The sequence below is a fragment of the Lactuca sativa genome, chromosome 5 (genome assembly GCF_002870075.4).
Source record: "Lactuca sativa cultivar Salinas chromosome 5, Lsat_Salinas_v11, whole genome shotgun sequence".
Classification (NCBI taxonomy): domain Eukaryota; kingdom Viridiplantae; phylum Streptophyta; class Magnoliopsida; order Asterales; family Asteraceae; genus Lactuca; species Lactuca sativa.
The window spans coordinates 340,770,301-340,795,307 of NC_056627.2; the positions used below are offsets into that span (position 1 = coordinate 340,770,301).

Here is a 25,007-nt window from a genome sequence, read left to right on the forward strand (position 1 = left end):
AAAGTCTTTTAGCAATCAAACAAAAAACATTCTGTTGTTTCAAAAGTTTAAGATTGTCTCGTTGTAATTAAATTAATTCATACTTTGACCTAATCAACTCTTTCTCCTTCTGCTCAATCCACATCCTCCTTTCCTCACTCTTCGACGATATCCTGCTAATTTGATCAGTCAGGTTAGAGTTTGTGACACGGGTTTGGGAAAGACTGCTACTTATGCTCAAAAATTTAGAGTTTAAGTTATTTAATTCCTTTTCATAGTTAGTAACAGGTAAATTTAGAGAAGCAAGAGTATTTTGTACCTTCTTGATCAACTCATCACATTCGTTGATCTGAGCACTAACAAGTTTAGCGGCAAAACACCTTTCCTCTCGCTCCTTCTCGCCTTCTATCCCACCATCGGTTGTATATCCTCTCTTTTGAGACACTCCTTCGGTCACCATTAAACACCTTCCTGCAACATGTTCTTCTTTCACCAGCATCGCCTTCCCATGAGTGGGTTTTCTGACTTCTTCATCCTCTGAATCTGTTGACCATACTTCCACACCACCGAATTCATCATGGTCACCGGTATCCTGTACAATCAAAGCATTCATAGTTTTATTGTTAGTAGTTGACTTTCTTTTCTTGATTTCCTCCAGTCGTCTCAAGAGGCTCGCTTCCTCATCATCATCATCTGTCTTTTCGCCATCTTTTTCAGCATAAAGTCTTTGGCGAAGTGATTCTTGCCTCCATAGTAATGGCAATCAAATCCTGAGTCTCCATCAATTTTCACTTCTTTCTTGGACTCTTCTGATTTCGACCCTACCTTCGGTTCGTCCTTAAGCTTTTCAGCGCTGTAACTTCCCTGCCAGTTTCGGTTCTTATTGGCTTGGAACTTTCTTTTAATAAACTTTCTAGGATTAGACACCATCGGTGCATACTCTTCACCAGTTAGATCGTAATCGGCAAGATCTAATTCCTCTTCTTCATCAACAGAGCTTTTTCCTTTAGAAACAAGGGCTAATGAACCCAAACTAGAAACCACACTAGTTTCCTTAGACAGTGCACTTTCGTGGGATTTCAAAATTCCCACCAGTTTTGCCAGAGAATACGATTTGAACTGTTCATGTGCGGTGATGGTAGATACAATAGCCATCCATTCAGATCTTATACCATTCATGAAAGTAACCTTTTGTTCAATAACCTTCCTTTCAATCCCATGCTTTATCATTTTACTTAAGAGATGATTAAAGCGATCAAAAGCCTGAACCAGTTTTTCTTCGGGCTTCTGCTTGAGATCACCAAATTCAGAAAGAAAAGAGTTTGAATCGAATGTTCCAGATCTTCATCAGTGGAATACAATTCTTTTAACCTGTCCCATATCTCTTTAGCAGTAGCACAAGAACTCACCAAACGGAACGTATCTGACTGCAAAGTAAACTTAATCATCCTCAGGGCCTTGATGTTACATTGAAAATTTTCCTTCTCGTCTTGTGGAATATCCTTTACATCATTCACAAGCTGATTGTACTCCTTCTAAGTTTTGACAATCTTTGAGGTGCTTGAGTGAGCGAATGGGCCAACAGTGATAGCTTCCTAGATTAAGTACCCATTATCCTCCGATCCAATCACATTGTTATATCATAAATTGTTATATCAAGAACCATAAGGTTTTGCTTCAAAAATTGTTTAAAACAAATTGTTGGAAAAAATATTTGGAAGTGGTTAGATTATGAAAATAAAGATATTTTTGAGGACTACTTTCGGCCATATAATTAATTAAGGATTATTTTGGGATCATGGGATAAATTTGGGAAATCATTAAACATCTCAATTTCTAAAGGACCAAAAAATGAAATTTTTGGATAAACAAGGGCTTTTGAACATTTTCTCAAATATAAGTCTAAAATGAATATTTTAGAAGAAATGGGCCATTTTCAACAATTCACCAAGTTTTGAGCCACTTATGACCCCTTTTGACAAATATGGGTCTATTCTGATACTTTATAAAAAGAAGGGTCATTATTGCCAATATCGATAATATTGGATAATCTTTGATAATTATGATTCAGTATGGATTATTTTTCAATAAAAAATACGAAACGATACACCTAGTCAACAACGCACAACTAATGTTACAAAACAAAACGATATATCTAATCAACGAGTACAACTATTGTTATTTATGTAATAGATAACGGATTTCAACTATTAGCACAAATATCTATTGGTATTCTAGTCAGACGCATCTCCAAAGTACCTATATATATATATATATATATATATATATATATATATATATATACACACACATTTAAAGTCCTGTAAAGAGTTGTAACCAGAATCTCCTGGAGGGAGAGCAATAATTTTTGTATAGATTTATACGGGGTTGACACCCTGCACCTTCGTTGTTAGCTACAGCTAGACCGGCCAGTCTAGGGTGACAAATGTCTTTAATCAATTTGGGCGCCTGAGAAACGTCAAGAAAAGCCTCCGTCATATTAGTATAGTTATAACGGCTCACTAGAATATGATAATGTTATTTAGAAATTTATGTAGGGAAAACCTTACAAATAAATTGGCACATTGTGTTGACCGCCCCTATGCATGGTAGTGATTGTCCACATTCGTTGTGTTGATCGTCCACCTGCATTGTCCGGATTGTCCACAATCGGCTATTGATTTCTCTCACCTCACCAATCTTAGGGTTTTAAGACCACCAAGCGATTACGCGCGCACACACACACACACAGAAAATATAGGATTTTATGGGGGAAAACGATTTTATACAATTCTAAAAGATGATAAACTAAAACACATGTGCAACTATACTCGATTGGAAACAAGAATTACAACTATTTTATATAAGAAAATATAGGATTTTCTGGAAAAAACGATTTTATACAATTTCGAAAGACGAGAAACTAAAACACACATGCAACTATACTGGATTGGAAACAAGACTTACAACTATTTTGACAAGAAAACACTAGAATTTTCTGGGTTTCTAAACTATCACAAATTCTTATACAAAAATGCTTATGAACTCACCAGCATATTTTATGTTGACGCTTTTCAAACGACTTGTATTCTCGGGGATCTAGTAAGCAGGTAATTACCATGATCGAGGACCGGCGTCGCTGCATTAGGTTATTGCTACTCTTGTTATTTCATGTTTAACTTTTGAACAGAACAAGTATTGTAAACAATGTAAGTTTGTTATCTTAATGTATGATGTATAGGTTTGCTATGTTTCATGTATATTCAATTGTTATGATACTGCACAATGAAGTCACTGGCCTCCGGACGTTTCCGTTGTCTGGTATGGGGGTGTGACATTCCACCTAGTTTCCGAACCTGTATCAGCCAGAGTCCTAGAATCCATAATAGCACGAGCAGAAGAGATAGTGAAAACATCTGACACGTCACCAAGCCAACCCAATCTGTCAGGTGTATCCTGCAAGCAGAACTTCATGACCAACTATTGAAAAACGTCCCATTGGGACTGCTCAATACCTCCCCTTGGGGCTCGAAGAAGAATGTTGGGATCCCATCCTAAAAGAAAACGATATCTGACAGAAGTGACTTTATGAATATCAAGAGCATAAATCCTGTGAAAAATAATTGCAAGAGGCAAATCATCCAACCGTTTATCATGCCAAAAACTTGTTGAAGCACCGTCTCCCACCCTAATACGACATAGGGAAAGAAGATCAATCCACTTGTTCCTGAAGATGGAAATCATACGGATAAGGTTATGCCAAGGTCCCGACGGATAACCACAAGGTAAGGAATAAAGCCCCCCATCTTGCCCATATATAGCTTTGACAACTCTCACCCACAACATGTTAGGATAATGAAAGAACCACCAATGCCACCTAAACATCAAAGCTTTGTTAAAAGAAAAGATACTTCCCACACCAAGCCCTCTAGCCTCTTTTGAAGTTAGATTTTTATTCCAATTGACCCAATGCATCCTCTTCTCGTCCATCTCAGCACCCCAAAAAAATCTAGCCCTCAGAGATTCCAAAGTATGAATAACCGTGAGAGGGGTAGGGAATACCGATATAAAATAACTTCCTAAAGAACCAAGAACAAACTTAAGCAGAGTAAAACAACCACCAATTGAAAAGCTTTTAACCTTCCAAACCGCAAGTCTACTACGGAATCTATCAATAATAAGAGACCAAGCATTCACCCGATTCATATTCTGGCCTATAGGCACCCCCAGGTGAATGAACCGGAGAGAATCAGAATCACACCCTACACAAGTCGCAACCTCCATGACCTGTGAAGAATTAACCCGAACTCCAATTAATTTGCTTTTTTGCAAATTAGTTTTAAGACCCGAAGCCACAAAAAAAAAACACCAGAAGATACGAATAAGATATCTAGCATTATCCAAACTCCAGGGCGACAAAAAAATTGCATCATCAGCATAAAACAAGTGTGAAATCACAATGCCCCCAATAAAGATTCCTTTTAAAACATTAGCCATCCGTGCCCTCTCCAAAGCCACATGAAGACCCTCCATAGCTAAGATTAAAAGAAAAGGAGAAAGAGGATTGCCCTACCTCAGACCTATCTGAATATGAAATTCTTGCGTAGGAGACCCCTTAACCAAAACCGAAGCTCTAACAGAACTTAACATTTCCAGAATCCACCCACACCACTTATGGTCCAAGCCTATATATTGCATAATTTCTATGAGATAGTCCCACAAAAGAGAATCATAAGCTTTTTCTAAATCCACTTTAAAAATCAAAAGAGGATTAGAAAAATCTTTACACCAAGCAACCACCTCATTGAGAAGGAAAGGCCCATCTAAAATATGTCTACCCTTTATGAAAGCAGACTGCTCCAAGCTAACCACCGAATCAATGACCTTTGCCAATCTATTAGCAAGAAGTTTTCCAATGATCTTATATTGACACCCAATCAAGCTAATAGGTCTAAATTCACTAACATTATTTGGGCCTCGGATTTTAGGGATAATAGTAAAAAAGGATGCATTACAACCTTTAGGAATAGATGAATGACTATAGAAATGCAACACAAAAGCCACCAAATCATCCTCCAACACACCCCAATATCTCTTGATAAAATCAAAAGAGAAACCATCCGGTCCTTGAGCTTTGGAACAACCACAATCCCAAACCGCCCTTTTTATCTCTTCTTGAGTGAAAGGGGCCTGAATAAAATGGATTTGATCCTCCGAGAGAGAAGGAAAATACGACCCGTCCATCATAGGTCGAGGCCCAGAATGACTCATAAGATTTTGATAAAAAATCTGAAATTCTTCTTTCACCCGACCCTGATCATACACCTAAATACCATTACTAAACACTCCACGAATGGCCATCTGGTGCCTCTTGCGGTTAACTGTACCATGAAAAGACCCTGAATTCTCATCCCCCTCAATACCTCACCGAATCCTTGCCTTCTGAGCTAAATCAATATGTGAAAGGTGATCTAACTCATTTAGCTCCTTCTGAACCAAAACCCATTATTCCCGAAGGGAATCAGAACCGTCATCAACCGTGAGACGGGTATCAATGGAATCTAGAAGATTATGTAACTCCTTTCTTTTAGAACCCAACCGAACACGAGAAGAATAATTCCAAGCCTTAATGTCAGCTTTAAGAAATTGCAATTTTTTCTTAAAAATATCCCACGGGTGATTAGACTCAATAGCTTGACCCCAAGAACTCCTAACCACATCATCAAACCCATCCATACCCAACCACGAATGAAAAAACCGAAAAGGTAAGGGGCCGTAATCAACCATATGCTCCAAAAGAAGACTTAGTCGATGAGCATAATTTTCTTCTCCAACACCAAGCCAGTAAGATGAGGAAATGGCCCAGAACACCATCCGACACCAAGAATCTGTCTAATTTACTAAATTTTGACCCCTATTTGTTACTCCAAGTGAATCTAGCCCCTCCCAAGGGAATATCCATAAGATCAGCATGATCAATAAATTTATTGAACAAAGTAGTTGTCACCAAATTATATTGTGATCCCAATATCTCCGATTCATAACGAACTACATTGAAATCTCCCATAATGATCCATTCACCAGAAAGGAAATTATCATTTGAAGGATTTTCAGCCAAAGATTTTTCTTCTTATCAACCTCTTGAGGAGCATAAATGACAATAAAAAGCAACTTTAACCCCGACCGTTTCCAAACCGCCTCAACCCCAATGAACCAGTCCAAAATAACTACATTTGAATGACAAATAAAAACCGGATCCCAGGTAGCAATAATACTGCCCGAAGCTCCACAAGAAGGAGACACCACGTGAGAAAAACTGTTGTACCCCAAAAAGAACGCGCCAAAACAAGTCAACATTTTCCATCTTCGATTCTTGAATCGCAAAAAACTTCACTTTATATTTATGACAAAGAGAACGAATACACACTCGCTTATCTCTTGAACCCGCTCCTTGAATATTAATGGAACGACAATTCATGAAACTACTTTTTCATGCACGTGACCTTTGACAATTTCTTTCACCCACTCAAAACCTTCATCGATATTATAACCTAACGATCTTCCAGTATCCAATGTCTTTTGAGAATTTGAATTTCATTCAGGAAGGAATGGTTATTGAAGGATCCTTTAGAAGAAATTTTATTAGCGTCAATGTTTGAGAAACCCGGAGGGTGAGAGAAAGATTCGTCTGAATTAGCTAACCCCGACATTCTACCAAAACTTCTAGAAAAATCCACCAGAGGATCTCGCACACGGAGAAACGACTTGGTGGCAACCGTGTCCGAAGAAAGCATAGGAGTACGCATAACATCCAGACCACAATCAGCTAAAAAATGACCATCACTGTTCCTAGACTGTTGACTCAAATCAACATCGACAACGTCATGGACAGAAATAGGAGGAACAACCCTCGCTAATTATGTAGTAATATCGACAGCATCAAAAACAAGGGCAATTGGCGGACTTTGGGCAGTCCCGATAGCAGTCTCGGTATTTAGATTCACTAGTGGAGGATGCCCTGTCAAGATCTCCCATAACCGGCTCATTAGTAGAAAATTATGCCCAATTTCTTTGACCATGTGCCCTTGTAAATCCACATGATCGTCAAAACCTAGCCCTATATATATATATATATATATATATATATATATATATATATATATATATATATATATATATATATATATATTAAATAATTTCTATAATTGTATATATATTAAATGATTTCCGTAATGACGAATTTAATTAGTTTCTATAAAAACAAGAACTATAATTATGGATATCATTTAATTTACATTTGATTATGTATGTATGTGTATATATATATATATATATATATATATATATATATATATATATATATATATATATATGAACTTAGTAAAATTAAATAATTATTTAATTAAATAAAGATAGATATTAAATGATTTCCGTAATGACGAATTTAATTAGTTTCTATAAAAAAGAGAACTATAATTATGGATATCATTTAATATACTTATTTATGTTTACTAAATTTTTGTTGGTGTATTTTAACACATAGTAAATATAAGAAACACATAAACCTAGCCCTATGTGTGTGTATGTATATATATATATATATACTAGTTTATAACCCGTAAGAACCACGGTTAGAAAATTAATTAAACTTTCTAAGTAAAAAACTCAAAACTATTTATTACAAATTACTAATTTGAGATTTAAAATGGAGAATTAATAGATTGATAAGTGTCATAATATTAATCAATTGTCAATAGATTGACAAGTGTCATGATATTTATTACAATGCCTAACATGGTGACACATGACAAAAGAACTACTTTTTTATTAGTATAGGGATATAGGGATATATATATATATATATATATATATATATATATATATATATATATATATATATATATATATAGAGAGAGAGAGAGAGAGAGAGGGGTAGGTAGGTACGTAGGTTCAAATGTTTCTCACATTTATTGTGTGCTAGAATGCACCAATAAGAATTGAGTAACATTAAATGTATATTAAATAATATCCATACTTATAATTTTTTTTTTATGGAAACTAATTTAATTCGTCATTAATGTCAATAATAATATTATACTTTCATTCTTCTAGAATAAACTGTAATTCTGCTAGAATATTATTGTTGACATTAATGACGAATTTAATTAGTTTTTATAAAAAAAAAAAAATATAATTATGGATATCCTTTAATATACATATAATTATGGAAATCATTTAATATCTATTTTTATTTGATTAAATAATAAATTAATTTTGCTAAATTCTTATTGGTGCATTCTATTACACAATAGATGTGAGAAAAATATAAATTGTGCGTTCCTGAGTCGCGCCGGTACGTTGGAGGGTTTTACAACAAAAATAAATATGAGGTCCAGTTGTGGTTGCGTTAGTTGCGGTGATGGTCGTTTATAATCACGTATGAATATTAAGTTTTTGCGTCGCGCTGACACATAGGAGGAAGCAAATATATATATATATATATATATATATATATATATATATATATATATATATATATATATATATATATATATATATATATATATATATATATATATATATATATATATATATATATATATATATGTATAATGCATTAATTAACATTATTTAATGTTGAAATCACACAATCAAAACGATCTAAATTTATTATTAAAACTTAGTTTCAAACTTGTGTTTAGTACCTCTATTTAAAATCTTGTTAGTAGGTTTTAGACAAAATCATTTCCTTTAAAACAAGTTATCAAAACCGTAGATCATATTACAAGATTTCTTATTAAGTTCTTTCTAGTTTTGAGTCTAGCTTTTTATTTGGCTAGTATAAAAATCCGCCACTCCAAAAACAAAAGAATAATGATACTTCTCTTTAGACTCACTTCTTTACTTAGTTTGAATGAAATTTGATTAACTAATTGTGGTTTCATCAACTAATAGCAGAAACTCTTATAAAACCTCATGCAATCCAAAGTCAAACTTCAAAATTATTAAATTTGAGGATGGGCCAATAAGAACCACATATCCCCATCATCACTAATCCTAAACTTTAAATCTCCCTTAAGTTTCTAGAAAATATGGTGATAAGGCTTAAGGGAGCTAGTGGGAGGTGCTAAGCCTTGTCTCTACCCTCGCTAGCAACTCAACTACACCACCCTCACGTTTTGTTAAGAGCCTCGCTAAGAACATCTCGCCAAGGAGAGAGAGAAAGAGAGAGAGAGAGAGAGAGAGAGGGGGGAGGGAGAGAGAGAGAGGGGGGGGGGGGAGGGAGAGAGAGACTTGTTGTGATTTGTTCTCAATTCTTTGACCAAATTCCACTTTCTATGTGATTGGTTGTATGTATTTTACATTTATTTATTTTTTTTCAAAATAAAACCTATACACCCTACATTTTTCAAAATAAAACCTATAAACCCCACATTTTTTTTGCAAAATACATGGTGACAATAAAAAAACCTAGGGAATATGACTTACTAAGGTAATTAACTTTTCGGTATGTTTACATCTGGGTAACTATCTTTTTTTTTTGTACACATGTAGGTAACAAACTTGTTGGAAGTGTTCACATATGACCATTATGACCTGCTATAGCAGGTTAAATCCTAGATGTGAACGCTTTCAACAAGTTCGTTACCTAGATGTATACAAAAAAATAGTTACCCAAATATGAACAAAACGAAAAGTAAAAATTAAATTACACGAATGGTCCCTGTGGTTTGGGGTAATTTGTGTTTTTGGTCCCTAACTTATTTTTTTAACTTGGATGATCCCTACTATTTATTTTAGTTGCGCGTTTGGTCTCTGTCTTACCTAAAAAGACTATTGTGCCCTTATTAATTTATTTGTTAATTAGTTTTCTTATTTATGTATTTATTTTTTACATATTTAAAACAATTAATAGACCGCACATATTTGTATCTCCTCGGATGATCCCTACCGTTTATTTTTTAATTAATTTAATTTTTTTAACTCGGATGGTCCCTACTGTTTAATTTTGTTACGAACTTGGTCTCTGTCTTACCTAAAAAGACTATTGTGCCCTTTTTAATCTTTTTAATTAATTTTCTTGTTTATATACTTATGCTTTATATATTTAAGAAAAATTGGTAGACCCCACATATCTGTATCTCCTCACCATCCCATCTTTCATCATTCTCAACTTCTATTTATTTTCCATCTTTAGTGATATCGACGTCTTGATCATCACTTTTTTTTTTCGGTCATTCAACTCTGTCAAATCAACACCACAACCCACTAAAGATGAAGAGATAGTAGGTTATGGTGTTGGTTCGCCAGAGTTGAAGTACAAAAAAAAAAGGATGGTGAAGACGTAGGACCAAACGCGCAACAAAAATAAACAGTAGGACCATCTAAGTTAAAAAGATAAGTTAGCGACCAAAAACACAAATTCCCCTAAACCATAGGGACCATTCGTGTAATTTAATTTTTACTTTTCATTTTGTTCATATTTATGTAACTATTTTTTTTTGTACACATCTAGGTAACAAACTTGTTGAAAGCGTTCACATCTAAGATTTAACCTGCTATAGCAGGTCATAATGGTCATATGTGAACACTTCCAACAAGTTTGTTACCTAGATATGTACAAAAAAAGATAGTTATCCAGATGTGAACATACCAAAAAGTTAATTACCTTAATAAATCATATTCCCAAAAACCTATATGACAAGATGCTAGGAGTGTTAACACTCACTCTAACCTAAAATACTTGTATAGATTACAAAATTGAAACCCTTGATCGCATAGTGATTTTTATTATTCTTATTATTTGTTTAAATTTTAGAAACAAATTAGAAAAGCAAGCCACGAAGATCTTTAAATATTATTGTAGAACAACATACAATAAAAAAAGCTAAGTTCGAATTTATCAATTCTAACACATGACTAAAAAGAGAATCGAAACAACTTCTTCCTAGCTTGTGGTTTCCAAGTTATAAAACATGCATTAGTTATATAAATATACCGTTTTAATAATACTGATTAACTTTTTAAGACTTTCAAATCTTAAAAGAAGCTTAGAAAAACATGGCACTTGAGAACATTTGCAAGGAAATTAGATTTTATTTTTGAAACGGCACACTATCATACTTTTAATCTAATTCTAAACAACACATATGTTTCCTAGCAAGACATGATGTTTCATCTGAGAGAGTCACTTACCTCCGGGCCAAAGGCCATGGTTGCAAGGGAAATTAGATAAGTGGTCTGATCATTATAATTCAAAAGGAAAACACCAAAACCAAACTAGAAAAAGAAAGGAATAAAGATCTAAAAAGGAGAAAGGAGTTTCATTATAATAATCAAAAACGATAATAATGACTTTTCACATATTGCGCATTCTTTGTGCCCGGCTAGACCCTGACCCCGACCCAACATTTGTTTCTGTCCTCGCCCGCTTCCTTTGCTTGGTGTGTGCGGTTATCATCTCCAGCAACTGTCTCGCCTTTTTCTTCCCTCTATCAGAACCATAATCTTTCAGATTCACTAAATACCGTTCTACTCCAAATTTTTTTGCATCATCTATATGCTTTGGATGTTTAGAACAAAGCTGCAGCAAAACTGATGCTGCATTCTCTTGGTTCAAGAGGGATCCAGTCCATACAACATTTACCAGGTCATAAACCGGGTCTTCTGCATCTAAAACATCTGCAGCATCATGATGCCTCTTGATCATGTCTAAAAGAACGAGAGCTTCATCCTTCATACGCCCTTGTGGCTCTCTAATATGAATCATCAGTTCGGTAACAATGCCGTCTCTCAAAGCCTTAGCTATGTTGCTCTTATACAAGAACAAGTTATACAGCGCATTTGAGGCGTCCTTTTGACCCCTTTCAGTCCCATTAATTACCCAACAGCCATACAAGCGGTTTTATTCCTTCCAACGAACCAATAAGAAACCTCCTATCATCGTTCACAGCAAGGCTGAAAAGGATCGCTGCACCATGTTCACGGTTTTCGACTGAACCGCTCTTCATGACCTGAATGATAATGGGGATTCCCTCATTAGAAACTATACACCTTTTGTTTGCATCACAGAGAGAGAGGTTAAGAAGAGATATCAATGCATATTCTTGCGTGAGTGGATCCCTTGTTTTCTTCTCCAGAAGTTGCAAGAGTACTGGGATTGCACCAGCCTCGGCAATGGCTGCTCGGATCTCAGAGTTTCTTCTTGACAGAAGCGAAATCTCACCAGCACCAGTATGTTGTTGACGCAGACCGTTTGATTTGAGTTGCTGGATGTATTTGTATATCAAAACATAGTCCATAGGAGTGGGAGAAATGGGAGAATCACTTCATTTCGTGATTTTATCCCATTTGTCTCACACCATTGGGTTATAAGGCTTCGTAATGCAAAGTTGGGTATCAGAGTTTGGTTTGTCAAGATCTGCTTAGTCGTAGGACAAAATTCATTCCCAGCATGCATCCATGTTTCAATCGAGGTGCGATCAAAAGTCTACAAGATTAAAAAGGGTACTTCCTTGTTAGAATAATGCAACAGATAATTTATTAATTAATTATATCTATATGTACTTTTCAATACAGTTTATGGCATCCCTATATAATGACAACTGATCAAAACATCTACATTCTTATAAAAGATAACGTTTTAATTACCTGCCCAGATGCAATAATAACAGGATCCTGCATCAACTGAAGCGATATCGGACATAGGAATTCGTTGGGTGTAGCTTTATTATCGTAATTTGTCTCAATTATTCCTTGTCGTGCAGAAATATCAACAAGTGGACTTTCAGTTAAAGATTTATCCAAACTTTGATTCCCACCTTTCACAAAATCTTTGATGAGTTTTAGTACCATTAACATTTTTTCTATTTTTTCTATTTTCTCCAGGGGATCTCCCCCAGAGTTGATAACCATTTCATTTAGTGCTTGTGATTCAATTTCAATGTAGACCGCATCATTTAGTTCTAAGGTTTCAACTAATCTCCTCAAGATCGCAGGATCAACCAGAACATCAGTGCCCTTGTAATAAAGGATGAAAAGATCTTCATACAGCTGTTTATCAGGTTGATCAATTTTACCATTGGCTCTTTGGAACTGAGAAAGGACAACACCAGCCTGGATGGGAAACATACGCAATATTAAAGCCCTACTTAATTAAGAAGATCAACAAAACAATTTGTATACAATCGATCGCTACTTCTGTAACTTTGTAAATTAATACAATGGATTTAAAGATGTAGATAGAAAACTCTTACACATTCTTTAAAATCATACGAGATATCATGATCCTGATCATAATAAACTCTACGCAAATCTTTTTCCAACAGAGCTATAACCCCCTTGTATTCCCTCATGATTTGGTTCCTCTCCAGAACCTGCTTTGTAAAATCAAAAATATAAATGCTGAAGAAAGTATAGGAACAAGAAAAAGTTATTTATTTATTTTTTTTATAAAAGTCATATGTGCACAAATGCATGTAAAGATGACTAATTAAATCAAGTAAAACACAAGCAATTACATATAGAAGATACGGAAATGAATTGAAAAATATCACATTTACATAAAGGGAATGGCCAAGTAAAACCTCTTTTATTAATTTTCAACCCACTGACAGGAGTACAAATCAGTGTGGTTCCAATGATTTAAAGTTAAAACAGAGGAAAGAATTTATGTTTGTTGTTAAAAATAAAAAAAAGAAATTATGGTAACACTGTTTTATGTTAGAAACACATTGGCAGTTAAAGTTAGATAAATAGTATTGAAACACATGATATGGTTCAATCATGCATCAAAGTTTCACTCTAAAGCCACAATGAAAACAAGAGGATTCAATTTCTTTCCAAGCTTGATTGTAGTCCACTTTATAATCTTATGAACAATAACTAGCTCTTAAAGTTACACAAGATATAGAAGACAAAACCCTATGATGAATATGTAAAAACTTTTATAAACCAAAGTTCCCAACAAAAACATTTTCGGCATATATAAATATCAATGCATAGTATTCAGGTATTTTTATTTTATAAAACTTGCTGATATGTTTGTCAAAACTGTAACAAAACTAACCCCAATCTTTACTAAAGCCTAGTTCAAGTGTTTAGTTTAATAATAAGAAATAACAACAATTTATATTATTTTTGGCATAAATCACACAATCAAAACAAAATATATCTAAATTTATTATTAAAACCACAGTTTTAGCATGTGTTTACTTCTCTCTAATGTCTTTCCAATAGTTTGTTTTTAAATAGTACGAATCATGTCCCTTAAAACAAGCTATCAAAACCCTAGATCATATATATGCCAAGATTTCTCACTAAAGTTTCCCTATTTTGCGTCTAGCTTCATCCTAGGCTAGTATAAAAATTTGTAGTTCCAAAAAAATACAAGGTTTCTATTTAGACTCTCTTCTTTACTTAGAATGAAATAAGATTAATTTATGATTTCATCGATCAGCAAAACTCTAATACAAATAGAAGACTTAAATAGATTACAAAATCAATAATTTTGATTATTCTTTTTATTAGGTCACAAACAAATTAGAAAAGTAAAGTCACATAAATATTTTTATATTTTTATACAACAAGATACAATCAAAAACCAAAGTTCCAAATCATCAATTTTAGGCATGATTGAAAAAAAAATGAATAGAAAACAACAAAAATTAACGAGTAGATCTGACAGGAATATACCAAATAGATCTTGCTGCCGTTACTTCCTTGTAGAAGCAACTTCCTTGTTGCTTCCAAGTTATAAAAGAGTGAGATCATGGGATAATACAAACTACCATGAACTCCGTGAGTTAGATCTCATATCTCTTCAAAAAATGGAATTAAAATCTTTAAACTCCGAGCAAGGCTACAGAAAGGTTTTTTTTACAGATAATATGTAATCTGAGATATTTGATATCTCTTTTAACTTGTTAATTATATCATGCATCAACCTGCTAATACATCCATCCTACATTTCTAGAAAATCAATGAAAAACAAATTGTTTGCAACCAAAGACAAATTTCTAAGGCGTCCTAACAAAATTGAAGAAAGAAAATGGAATCACAATCCACTAACAACTTAGGAAGGTGTGAGAAGAGTGCAAATGCAAACAATGGTAAACTGGGTTTGGGTTTGGGTTTGGGTTTGGATTTGGGTGATTTTTTTTACCTTTAATGTGGTCTTAGTTTGTTATAAGTTTTGGCATTTTGCTATTTCTTAGTTGACACTAAGTGTGTAATGAGCTTTTCAATTTTGTTTTTTAGTTACTAATTATGACACTGGTCAAAAAAGTGGATTTGATGTGACATTTATTTTAAGGTTCATTTTACAAATTTACTATTGATAATATAAAGTTTTTTTGTTTTTCTTTCCATTTTATAAAAAAGTTATATTTATTTTTTTAACTTAAATATACGACAAATTAAATATCTTTCTATATTTTTTATACTCTTACTTTTATCTATGTTAAATGGTGACATGTTTTACATTTAATGATAATAATAATAATTTAATAATTTAATATATTTGTCACATTTAATAATTTAATACATTTGTCACCATTCAAAATAGATAGAAGATAAATAAAATGGAAATACAGAAAAATATTAATTTCTCTTGACATAATGTTTTCTTTCTTTCTCTTTATTCTAAATTACTCGCCACATAAATTATTTTCTTTCTCTCTTCTTCTATTAAGATCACATAATTGTAGTAAAAGTCAATATAAAGGTATGTTATAAATTTTAAAGATTAAACCATATCATAATATATCATAAGTATTATAAAAAGCTTGAAAATAGTTGATATTAAATTTGCAAGAATTAAAAAATTTACAATTTGAAAAAATCAAGTTCACATGTAAATAAATAATATAAGAATTAATTTAATGCATCAATATTTCCGCTTAGTAATTATCTTTCATTGATTGAATTTATATTGTAATGATACAAACATCAAGTTTAGTACATAATACATACAATGTAAAATACAATAGTAAGAAATTGTATATATACTAAAAGATTAGGTTGAACGGGTTGATTATTACGAACATTCAAGTTGGACAAAAAATCAACTAAGGAAAATAGTGGAAGGTATGTCATTCGTGAATATATTTGCATATTGACATGAAATTGAGACGTGTGACGCTTTGATTTGTCCCTTCACAACCTTGTCCCGAACTAAATGTATATGGATCACGATATGTTTGGTTCTATGATGTTGAATCGGGTTGTTAGTATAATTAGACTGCACTAATGGTGTCACATTATACAAGGTTAACGGTGTTGGTAGGTTTATGAAGTTACATAGTAGATAAGGAATCAACCATGTTTCAATACCATTGTTTGCAAAGCCATGATACTTAGCTTCAACACTCAACTGTGAATGTCTTTTAGATGACCTAGATAAAAAAAAATGTGTATGAGGAAAACACAATAACCTAAGGTGGAACCTCTAATTTTTGGGAAGCCTCCCAATCTACATTAGAGAGACTTTGAATCCTCAAGATATCAAGGAAATAAGCTACATATTGTATGCATGTGGTAGCACCACATATGTAAATTCTAGTAACATAAAAGTTTTAACAATGGACGGTAGGGCCAAGAGCATTGATCTGGATGTGGGTATAGAGTGGAAAGGCATCATTGTTGTTGATGTGGTAGCAAGTAAAGGGTAGAAAAATGATGATAAAGCCTACGTGACATTGGTAGTTGGTGTCAACAAGGTGGCATTAGGGAGAGTTAGTTGGGTGAGGAAGTGTTGGAAGTGAGTGGAATATATGTTAGGTTCACCAGTATCAATGTCTAGAAATGTATAATAGATTGTTTGTTATTGTGTATCATGGAATCGAAAGCGAACAAAGTTTTATCAAATTTACATAAATTGAAATGATGATTATATTAGTAGTGAGATTTAGATATTAATATCCTCGATGGTGGGAAGGGTATCTAGGGAAGACACACGGAGTAGTACAAGGGGTAAGTTTGTGGGTGGTCACGATATGATGGTAGAAAAGGCGTCCATAAAATTGTAAATAATAGGATATTAATTAAATATGAAGAGATATGTAAGGCATCTACCCAATAAATATTAAAACATAAAGGTATGGATTATATTGTTGAATGTGTAATGTCCCAAAAGGAAAACGCATGACATTATTAGATAACAAAAAGGCAATCGAATTTGAGATTGTATTAAATTTGATACATTGATAACCTTGTTTTTGACAAATCTTATTGTTACCAATTGTTGAAAAAGTGAGACTTTTTTTTGGAAACAGCCAATAATATATAAATCAACGCCCTCGCCTAACAAGTAACTAGACAAGAGCAAAACGGGAACAAAAAGACAGTGAGTTATAAAGAGGATACGAGAGAGGAATTACACTCCTACGGTTACAAATATCGCCTTTATCTGTACATTTAAGCCATAGGAAAACTAGGCACTTGATGTTATAAACTCCTCTTGAGGGTGTGATGAAATCCCCTTCAAACAATGTTTCATTCCTTGCCTTCCATAATATTCACAGCAAACCATAATAGATAATAGTAAGTTTGAGTTTATTTAGGACACCCCCACCCTCATGTAGCTGCATATTGGAGAAGGTCACCAACATTATGTATCACGATTTAGTCCAAGACATACCATTTGAAGATCGTTTCCCTAACATAACTAGCAAATGGGCACCTAATAATGATATGTTATGTGCATTTTGAACCGCCAATAAAAACCCCATATATGATAGAACTCAAGTGAATACCCCCTCTAATGCAGTGTTGTTTTTTGTTGATAAAAACCGCCAATAATGTTTGTGTCCCTAATTTAACCATCTGTTTGAAAATGTCATCGACACGGAAACCAAATGATTGAATATCTTTCATAGCCCCCACAATATTATTCCATACTATAGTGATAGACTTCTTAGAGAGATAATCATGCAGTTTATTAGAGAGGTTATGTATACATGATATCACATGGATCCATAGCGATGATGTACATGTTTTCATTCTCCAACACCATCTAAAAATTAAACCAATGTTCAATGCCCGAATGGAACATACCCCTAAACCGTCACGGTCCATTTGGGTAATTACTTTTTCCCAGGAGACCCAATGAATCTTGTTTTTTTCCTCATGTCCTCCCCATAAGAATTTCCTTCGAAGATCTTCAAGTGTTTCAAGCACTCCAATCGAGGCTTTAAACAAAGACAGGTAGTATGTGGGTAAACTGCCTAACACTGATTGAATTAGTGTTAATCGTCTTTGATTTCCATGAAGATAACTTTGAGTGGAATTTGTTTATAATCAGTTTCCAATTTCTTACCAAGTTCATATTAGCCTTACATCTAAGAATGTTATCCCAGTTCAGCGTTTCACAGTTGGAAGCTCCAATTCCAAAGAAAGCAAACATGCTCTGTTGGAAGCGTTTCACTATTGGACCCCTAATATAGTTATGATGCTTGTGTTCCGCACACCTGACAATGAAGAAAGCAAACATGCTCTTCTAAATATTAATGATAAAAAAAAAGCTTATAGCCACGACATTCATTATTCCTTGGTAAGAAATCCTTATTCATTAAATGCATGTTTTAAGTAACGTCCAAATAATTCATAATGAAAGTTTTCAATATGGAGAATCATTAACTATAAGAATCAAACATTATTTAATGGTGATGTTTTCATTAGATAACGTTACATATTAAGAAATGATCCGTACACAAGATCTTTTCTCCATACACACCAATATGTTTTTTAAAATATTGTATTGTACAACTCTACAAAGCATAAATTGTTGTGTACTGAGAAATATTATTATGTACGAATCACTACCATTCCATACTATCATACGACATCAAGATCATGTGATGTTTCCATAATATTTAATTTTTATAGATATTAATTCAACAATAAAATGAATCCTTAAATTAACCTTCTTGGAAGGGAAATTATGGATAAGAATCTTCGAATAAACTCGGGCGCATGTGTGATTGAAGAATTCGAAGCGTCAAAAGTTTCAGAGTTTGCTCTACATCGAGAGGAAATCGAACAAATTAATGGAATTATAGTTATGATTCCTATTTTTTTAGTACATCAACCAGATCCATGGTTCACATAAGCCGAGTGACGAGATAAAGGTCATATGCGATGTTACTATTACAGAATATGAACACGTATTCTCATTGCCTTCAAAGTGAACATACAAAATTATATATATATATATATATATATATATATATATATATATATATATATATATATATATATATATATATATATATATATTACATTGGGTTGACCAAAGAGCTTTGATTGATAATGAACTATGAACAGACATACACAAACATATACATATACACTAAAATCCCCCCACCCCCACTCCGGTTTTATCAGGTGGAGTGACACGAACATTTAAACTGGAATGAAAATCATGAAATAAAGTAGTTGGAAGGCCTTTAGTGAAGGTATCTGCATATTGAGCTGTGGATGGGACATGAAGCACACAAATGTGACCAACAACAAGTTTGAACAAAGTGGATGTCATTCTCAATATGTTTTGTTCTCTGATGTTGTATTAGGTTGGATGACACAAACACGACATTGATATTATCACAGTAGAAAAAAGTTTCTTTCTCGGTAGGAAGACATAGATCAAGAAGAAGATTATGTAGCCATGACGTCTCGATAACTACATTAGCAACACCGCGATATTCCACTTCTGCATTGAATCTAGAAACAATACCCTGATGCTTAGAGGACCATGAGATAAGATTGTCGCCTAAGAAATCACAATAACCAGAGGTAGAGTGGTGAGTAGCTGGATATCCATCCCAATCTGCATCAGAGTAAGATGTAAGGGAGGCAGTAGTCAATCTATGAATCTAAAGTCCATGATCAATAGTGCCACGAATATAGCGCAAAATATGCATGGGAGCATGAAGATGTTGCTCATGTAGGTCATACATATATAAACATATATGTTGAACTGCTAAGGCAATATTTGGTCTAGTAAAGGTTAGTCGGCCATGTGCAATTTTGCGACTTTTCTGCCAGTCACGCTACAACTCGACGAGTTAGCACATCTACTCGATGATTCACTAGTTAATTCTATTTGCAAGTTTGTGATTTGACCACATTTGGTACGGGGGTTGGTTCTTTTCTTTGGAAGATCATTTTCCGAGCATTTCCAAGAGTTTTTCCCTTATAATTGGAGCTGTACCACACGAGATTTTGACACCCAAGACATGGATGAGTTGTTCCCATGTCTAAAGTCAATTGAAGATGGAGCTTAAAGATAAATATCAAATTCGCACTACTATCCCAGAGGAGTTTGTTCCGATTCTCTCTTTACTTTTATGTTCTTCATCATGCATAACATGCAATGGGGACATTGCATAAATTAAGTGTGGGGTAGGGGGTTGGTTACATTAGTTGAAGTTGAGATTTTAGTTAAATTCTAGTTAAATTTCGAAAAAAATTGCATTAAAAATTGTTAGGGCTAATTTAAAAAATTTTGATTCCATGCTAGTATTATGTTTGATGATTCTTTGAAGACTCAAATATTTAGTTGAGCCTATATATGTTCTAGTGCATTTGTGGCCCCCTTTATTCTAGTGAAATCATGGGACAAAAACACAACATTGCTTAGTTTGAGGAATGCAATATGTTTAGCATCGTGTACTTGAAATGTATCCAGGAGAACTATTATCTCTAACCAATAAAGGTTGAAGTTGAGTACCCCTGCTTAAGCATGTAGGTATTGAGTGAAAAAAAAATGAGATACATGTTAAAAAAAGAGAGAATTACAAGAAAAAGTTATAAGAATTTTGGAGCAATCAAAGTGAAGATCAAAAGATCAAAATTCTGAAGATCAAAAAGTTAAAGATACCAAAAATTAAAAAAGGTGGTGAATTCAAAGAAATCGAAGATCAAATATCAAAGAAGTGAAGAATTCCAAAGAGCTCCATAGTGGTATCAAAGAGTTGTAATTTTCTAGATTATGTATGCTTGGTTTGTTGGACCAAAAATACTTTGAGGTTAGGAAGTTTTCTGCGGATGGATTCGGAGGGATGCATAAAACGAGAATATTTCAAAAGAAGTGTGCGAGTGTTTATGAAGATTTTTAGTATTTAAAATTGAGGGGGTCATTAGGAAAAGTTTTAGACACAAATGCATGCGTTGCGGTCTTGGCATAATGGTTGGGTTTGATTGGGATTGTTTTATGTGACGCTAGTATGTTTAAAATTCAGTTTTGCTTGGGGGGCAAGCAAAAGTCAAGTGTGGGGTATTTTGATATGTGCATAGTCAGTCATATATTTTGTGTTAAATCTTTATACTTTTTGGCTATTTTATTGCAAATTATGAACAAAGGTACTTAAATATGTTTAAAATGTATTTGTAGCCTAAAATATGAGCTCGGAAGCGAAAGGAGCAGAAAAAGCTATAGGAAGCTCAGGAATTGAAGAAAGAAAGAAAAGAAAGAAAAACTCTGAAGAACTCAGTGAGTTGGGTGCCTACACGCCGAGTAGGATCGAGGATTCGTGAACAAACAAGAGTCCTTATTGTATACGGATATTAAATGACGGACTCGCCGAGTCAGTCTATGGACTCGACGAGTAGCCTCTGTTTTCAGCAACTATATAAAGGGCTTTAATTCACGAATTTGGGACTTCTCTCTGGAACCCTTGAAGGAGAATTTACGATTCAAACTGATGTTGGAGTTTTGAAACTCGAAGATCAAGTCTAATTGGGGAGATCAAGGCAATTCAAGCGTACTCTTTACTTAATCTTTTGTTTAAACTATGTTTGCATCAATTGATTTCATTTTTGAATTGTTTTCTGCTTTAATTATGAGCTAAAAACCCATAACTTCTGTTTAGGATAGATGATTTTATGAACATGGTTTGATTTTATAATTGGATTAATTTAATTTGGTATTTTTTTTTTGTTAAGCTTGTTAAAGAACCTTATATGTTAATTACAACTATTGTCTGTTAATTAACCAGCATATTAAGTTGCATGAACATCTCTTAATTGCTAATATCATATGATTTATGTGAAAACATTGTTATATGCCTAGGAATAGCGAACGTTAAAATAGGGTTAACTAGAAAAAAGGAAAATTAATGTGTAAGCCTTGTGTGACGAACCATCAGCAAGAGGTTAATTGAATTAGTAATTTGAAGCTACTATAAGTCTTACTTAACCTGAATCAATAAACTAGAAAATCTATTAATTTAATCACTTGATCACTGCTTAGATTTATTTGTTTTCTAAGGATTAGTAATAGCAACCATGAACCTAATCACACTAATCGGTAGCCAATGCCAACTAATCCGTTGCACTTGTCATAAAATCAACCATAGGAATAAACGATTCAAAACTTAAACAGAAGTCCTTCCCATTATTGAATTTAGTTGATTTTCATTTGCTTAGCAGTTAGTTGCATAGTTGAGTATTAAGTAAGTACCTAAGTTTCTAGTCTTGCAAAACTAGAGAAAACCCTTTTCTTTTATTGCTAGCTTTTAGATAATATTAGTAATTAGCTTTATTGTCGTTCCCTGTGTTCGATACCCTACTTTCTAAACAAAACCACCAATTGACAGGTTCACTGCCTTTTGAGTGTTTAACCTATACAAAAAAGTAGGATTAAAACTAGTGCATTCAACACAAATCAAGTTTTTGGCGCCGCTGCCGGAGAACGGTTCTAAAATTAATTTTAATTGCTAGTGTTGTCGATCCTTTGTGTAAGATTTTCTTGCACAAAGTTACTACTTTAGGAAAAGTGTTTGATTAGATTTAAGTTTTAGTTTCTTTTATATTTGAAATTTTCATTTTAAACTTTTTCTGTTTTACCTTTGAACTCGCCGAGTCCATTCTCACCGACTCGACGAGCCCAAGCCAATTTTCCAGTTTCGTTTTTCAGTTTATTTTGTTCTTTGTACGCATTTTTCTGTTTCTTGCAGATTGTTTATGACCCGTGGATCAAATTCATCATTGATTCCACCACTTGAAAACCCAGAATCATCGTTTAGCAAGAACAAAGACAAGACCGAAGAAGATACTCCAAAGAAGTCACCTTTTAAGAGTCTTAAACCGGTTTTTGGCAAGAAGAAGGGAAAAACAGTGGGGGAATCCAGGAACACAAAAGAAGACACCAAGTACGAGACCAAGAAGGAGGGAAGTGTTACCGATTTCGAAGAAAGTGATCACGAAGAAGAACCCGACAACACCATGGCCGACATTGCTAACCTTTCGATGGAGGCATACAAAAAGAGGATTCGAGACGACACCGGTCCGAGGCTTATGCAACCTGCCATACCCACCACTGCCACATTTGAACTTAAGGGGCACATCCTTACTGCATTGAAGGAGATTCCTTTCACCGGAAAGGATTATGAAGATGCATACAAGCAACTTGATGAAGTTAATGACATAGCCGACTACTTCAACATTCCAAATGTACCTAGAGAGACAGTGTTATTGAGGATGCTCCCTGTTACTTTTAAAGGGGCTGCAAAGGATTGGCTAAAAGCACTACCACCGGGAGAGATTACTACATAGGCTAAGATGTGTAAGGAGTTTCAGGAGCAATTTTTCCCACCATCTAAAATTGCTAAACTCAAGAAGGCCATTGCCAATTTTGAGCAACAAGCAGGAGAGTCTTTATTCGAAGCATGGGAGCGCTACAAATGTCTACTAAGGAATTCCCACAAAATGACCTCAATGTGCAACAATAAGTGTCAACCTTCTATGATGGAGTAAATGTAACTACTAGACAACTACTCGACTCTCAAGGCCCTCTAACGAATTAAAATTCGGCTGAAGTTAAAAGACTCATTAAAGAATTCTCTAAGCACTCTAGAGAATATCATAATCCAATGCATGACGCAACTCGAGGGGTGGTGAACTCTGTGAATGATAGCATGGGAGCTGATGGCCAAATTGGGAAGTATGGAGCGAAGGATGACTAAGATGGACCAATCCATCCATGCCATTAGAGTGGGGTGTGAAAATTGTAGCGGGCCTCACCTTACAAAGGATTGCGATCTTGATGAAAATGGGAATCGGAAAGCGCAAATTTGTTACTCAAGTGGCGATAAATACAATGAACATTAGGGAAGACCAAGGAAAGAATGGCTACCTTATGATGAATACAAAAAAGCTAAGGAGGAGAAATATAAAATGAAGACAAGAGGTTTCTTCCAAAAAGAGGAACCAGTACAAGAGAAGAAGCTAGATTTTGAAGACATGCTCAAGAGACTTAGCGTCCGAGAAAAGACACAACGAAACTGATGTTGCAACAAGAGAACAACAACTCATGATGAAAGAGCAATAATCTTTGATGAGAAATTAGCAAGCTTCCATCCTCAACATTGAAAAACAGCTAGGCTGACTTGCACTACAAATAAACAAGAGACAACCAGGTGCGCTTCCTAGTAATACCGAGAATAATCTGAAGGGCGCACATATAAACATCGTAACAACTATGAGCAGGAAGATTATTACTCCTCTGACCCCTATTCAGAAGGAAAATCCGAAAAATGTGCAAGAGGAAGAGTCTGAAAACCAAAAATCGCGGAAACCCGATGCGACTCACCGAGTCGAAGGCATGGACTCGACAAGTCCCCCGCCTGAACAGAATAATATACCTTTTGTTAAACCATACCAGCCTCCATTGCCATTTCTAGAATGAGCTAAACAAGATAAGAATGATATTGATTATCAAAAATTTCTGGAACATATCAAAGCCCTTCAAATCAATATGCCCTTCATTGAGGTGGTTGCACAAATGCCTAAGTATGCCAAGTTCTTAAAGGAGCTTCTTACAAATAGGAAGAAGATGGAAGAGGTGCATAAGGTGGTTCTAAATGAAAATTGTTCAGCCGCTATGTTGAACAAATTACCTAAGAAGAAAGGTGACCCGAGTAGTTTGACCTTGCCTTGTCAATTCGGGAATTTATTAACTGTCCATGCATTAGTTGATTCGAGGGCAAGTGTTAACCTCATGCTATACTCATTCTCCAAACACATGGGGG

The 25,007-nt window shown here is 34.3% G+C and overlaps 1 protein-coding gene and 1 non-coding gene across 2 annotated transcripts; both read right to left on the reverse strand.

Annotated features, from left to right (window-relative positions):
* Positions 1 to 11,338: 11,338 nt before the first annotated feature.
* LOC111907225 (U-box domain-containing protein 13) lies at positions 11,339 to 13,334 on the reverse strand. The gene is made up of 4 exons (XM_052763894.1): positions 13,236 to 13,334; positions 12,631 to 13,095; positions 11,914 to 12,248; positions 11,339 to 11,843 (listed from the first exon to the last, which is right to left on the reverse strand). Exons 1-4 carry the CDS (start codon positions 13,332 to 13,334, stop codon positions 11,339 to 11,341), a joined length of 1,404 nt encoding a protein of 467 aa, XP_052619854.1.
* Positions 13,335 to 23,586: 10,252 nt separating this feature from the next.
* LOC111907291 (small nucleolar RNA R71) lies at positions 23,587 to 23,692 on the reverse strand. Its single transcript, XR_002855530.1, has one exon. It is a non-coding gene; the product is annotated as a small nucleolar RNA R71 (small nucleolar RNA).
* Between the last annotated feature and the right edge of the window lie 1,315 nt (positions 23,693 to 25,007).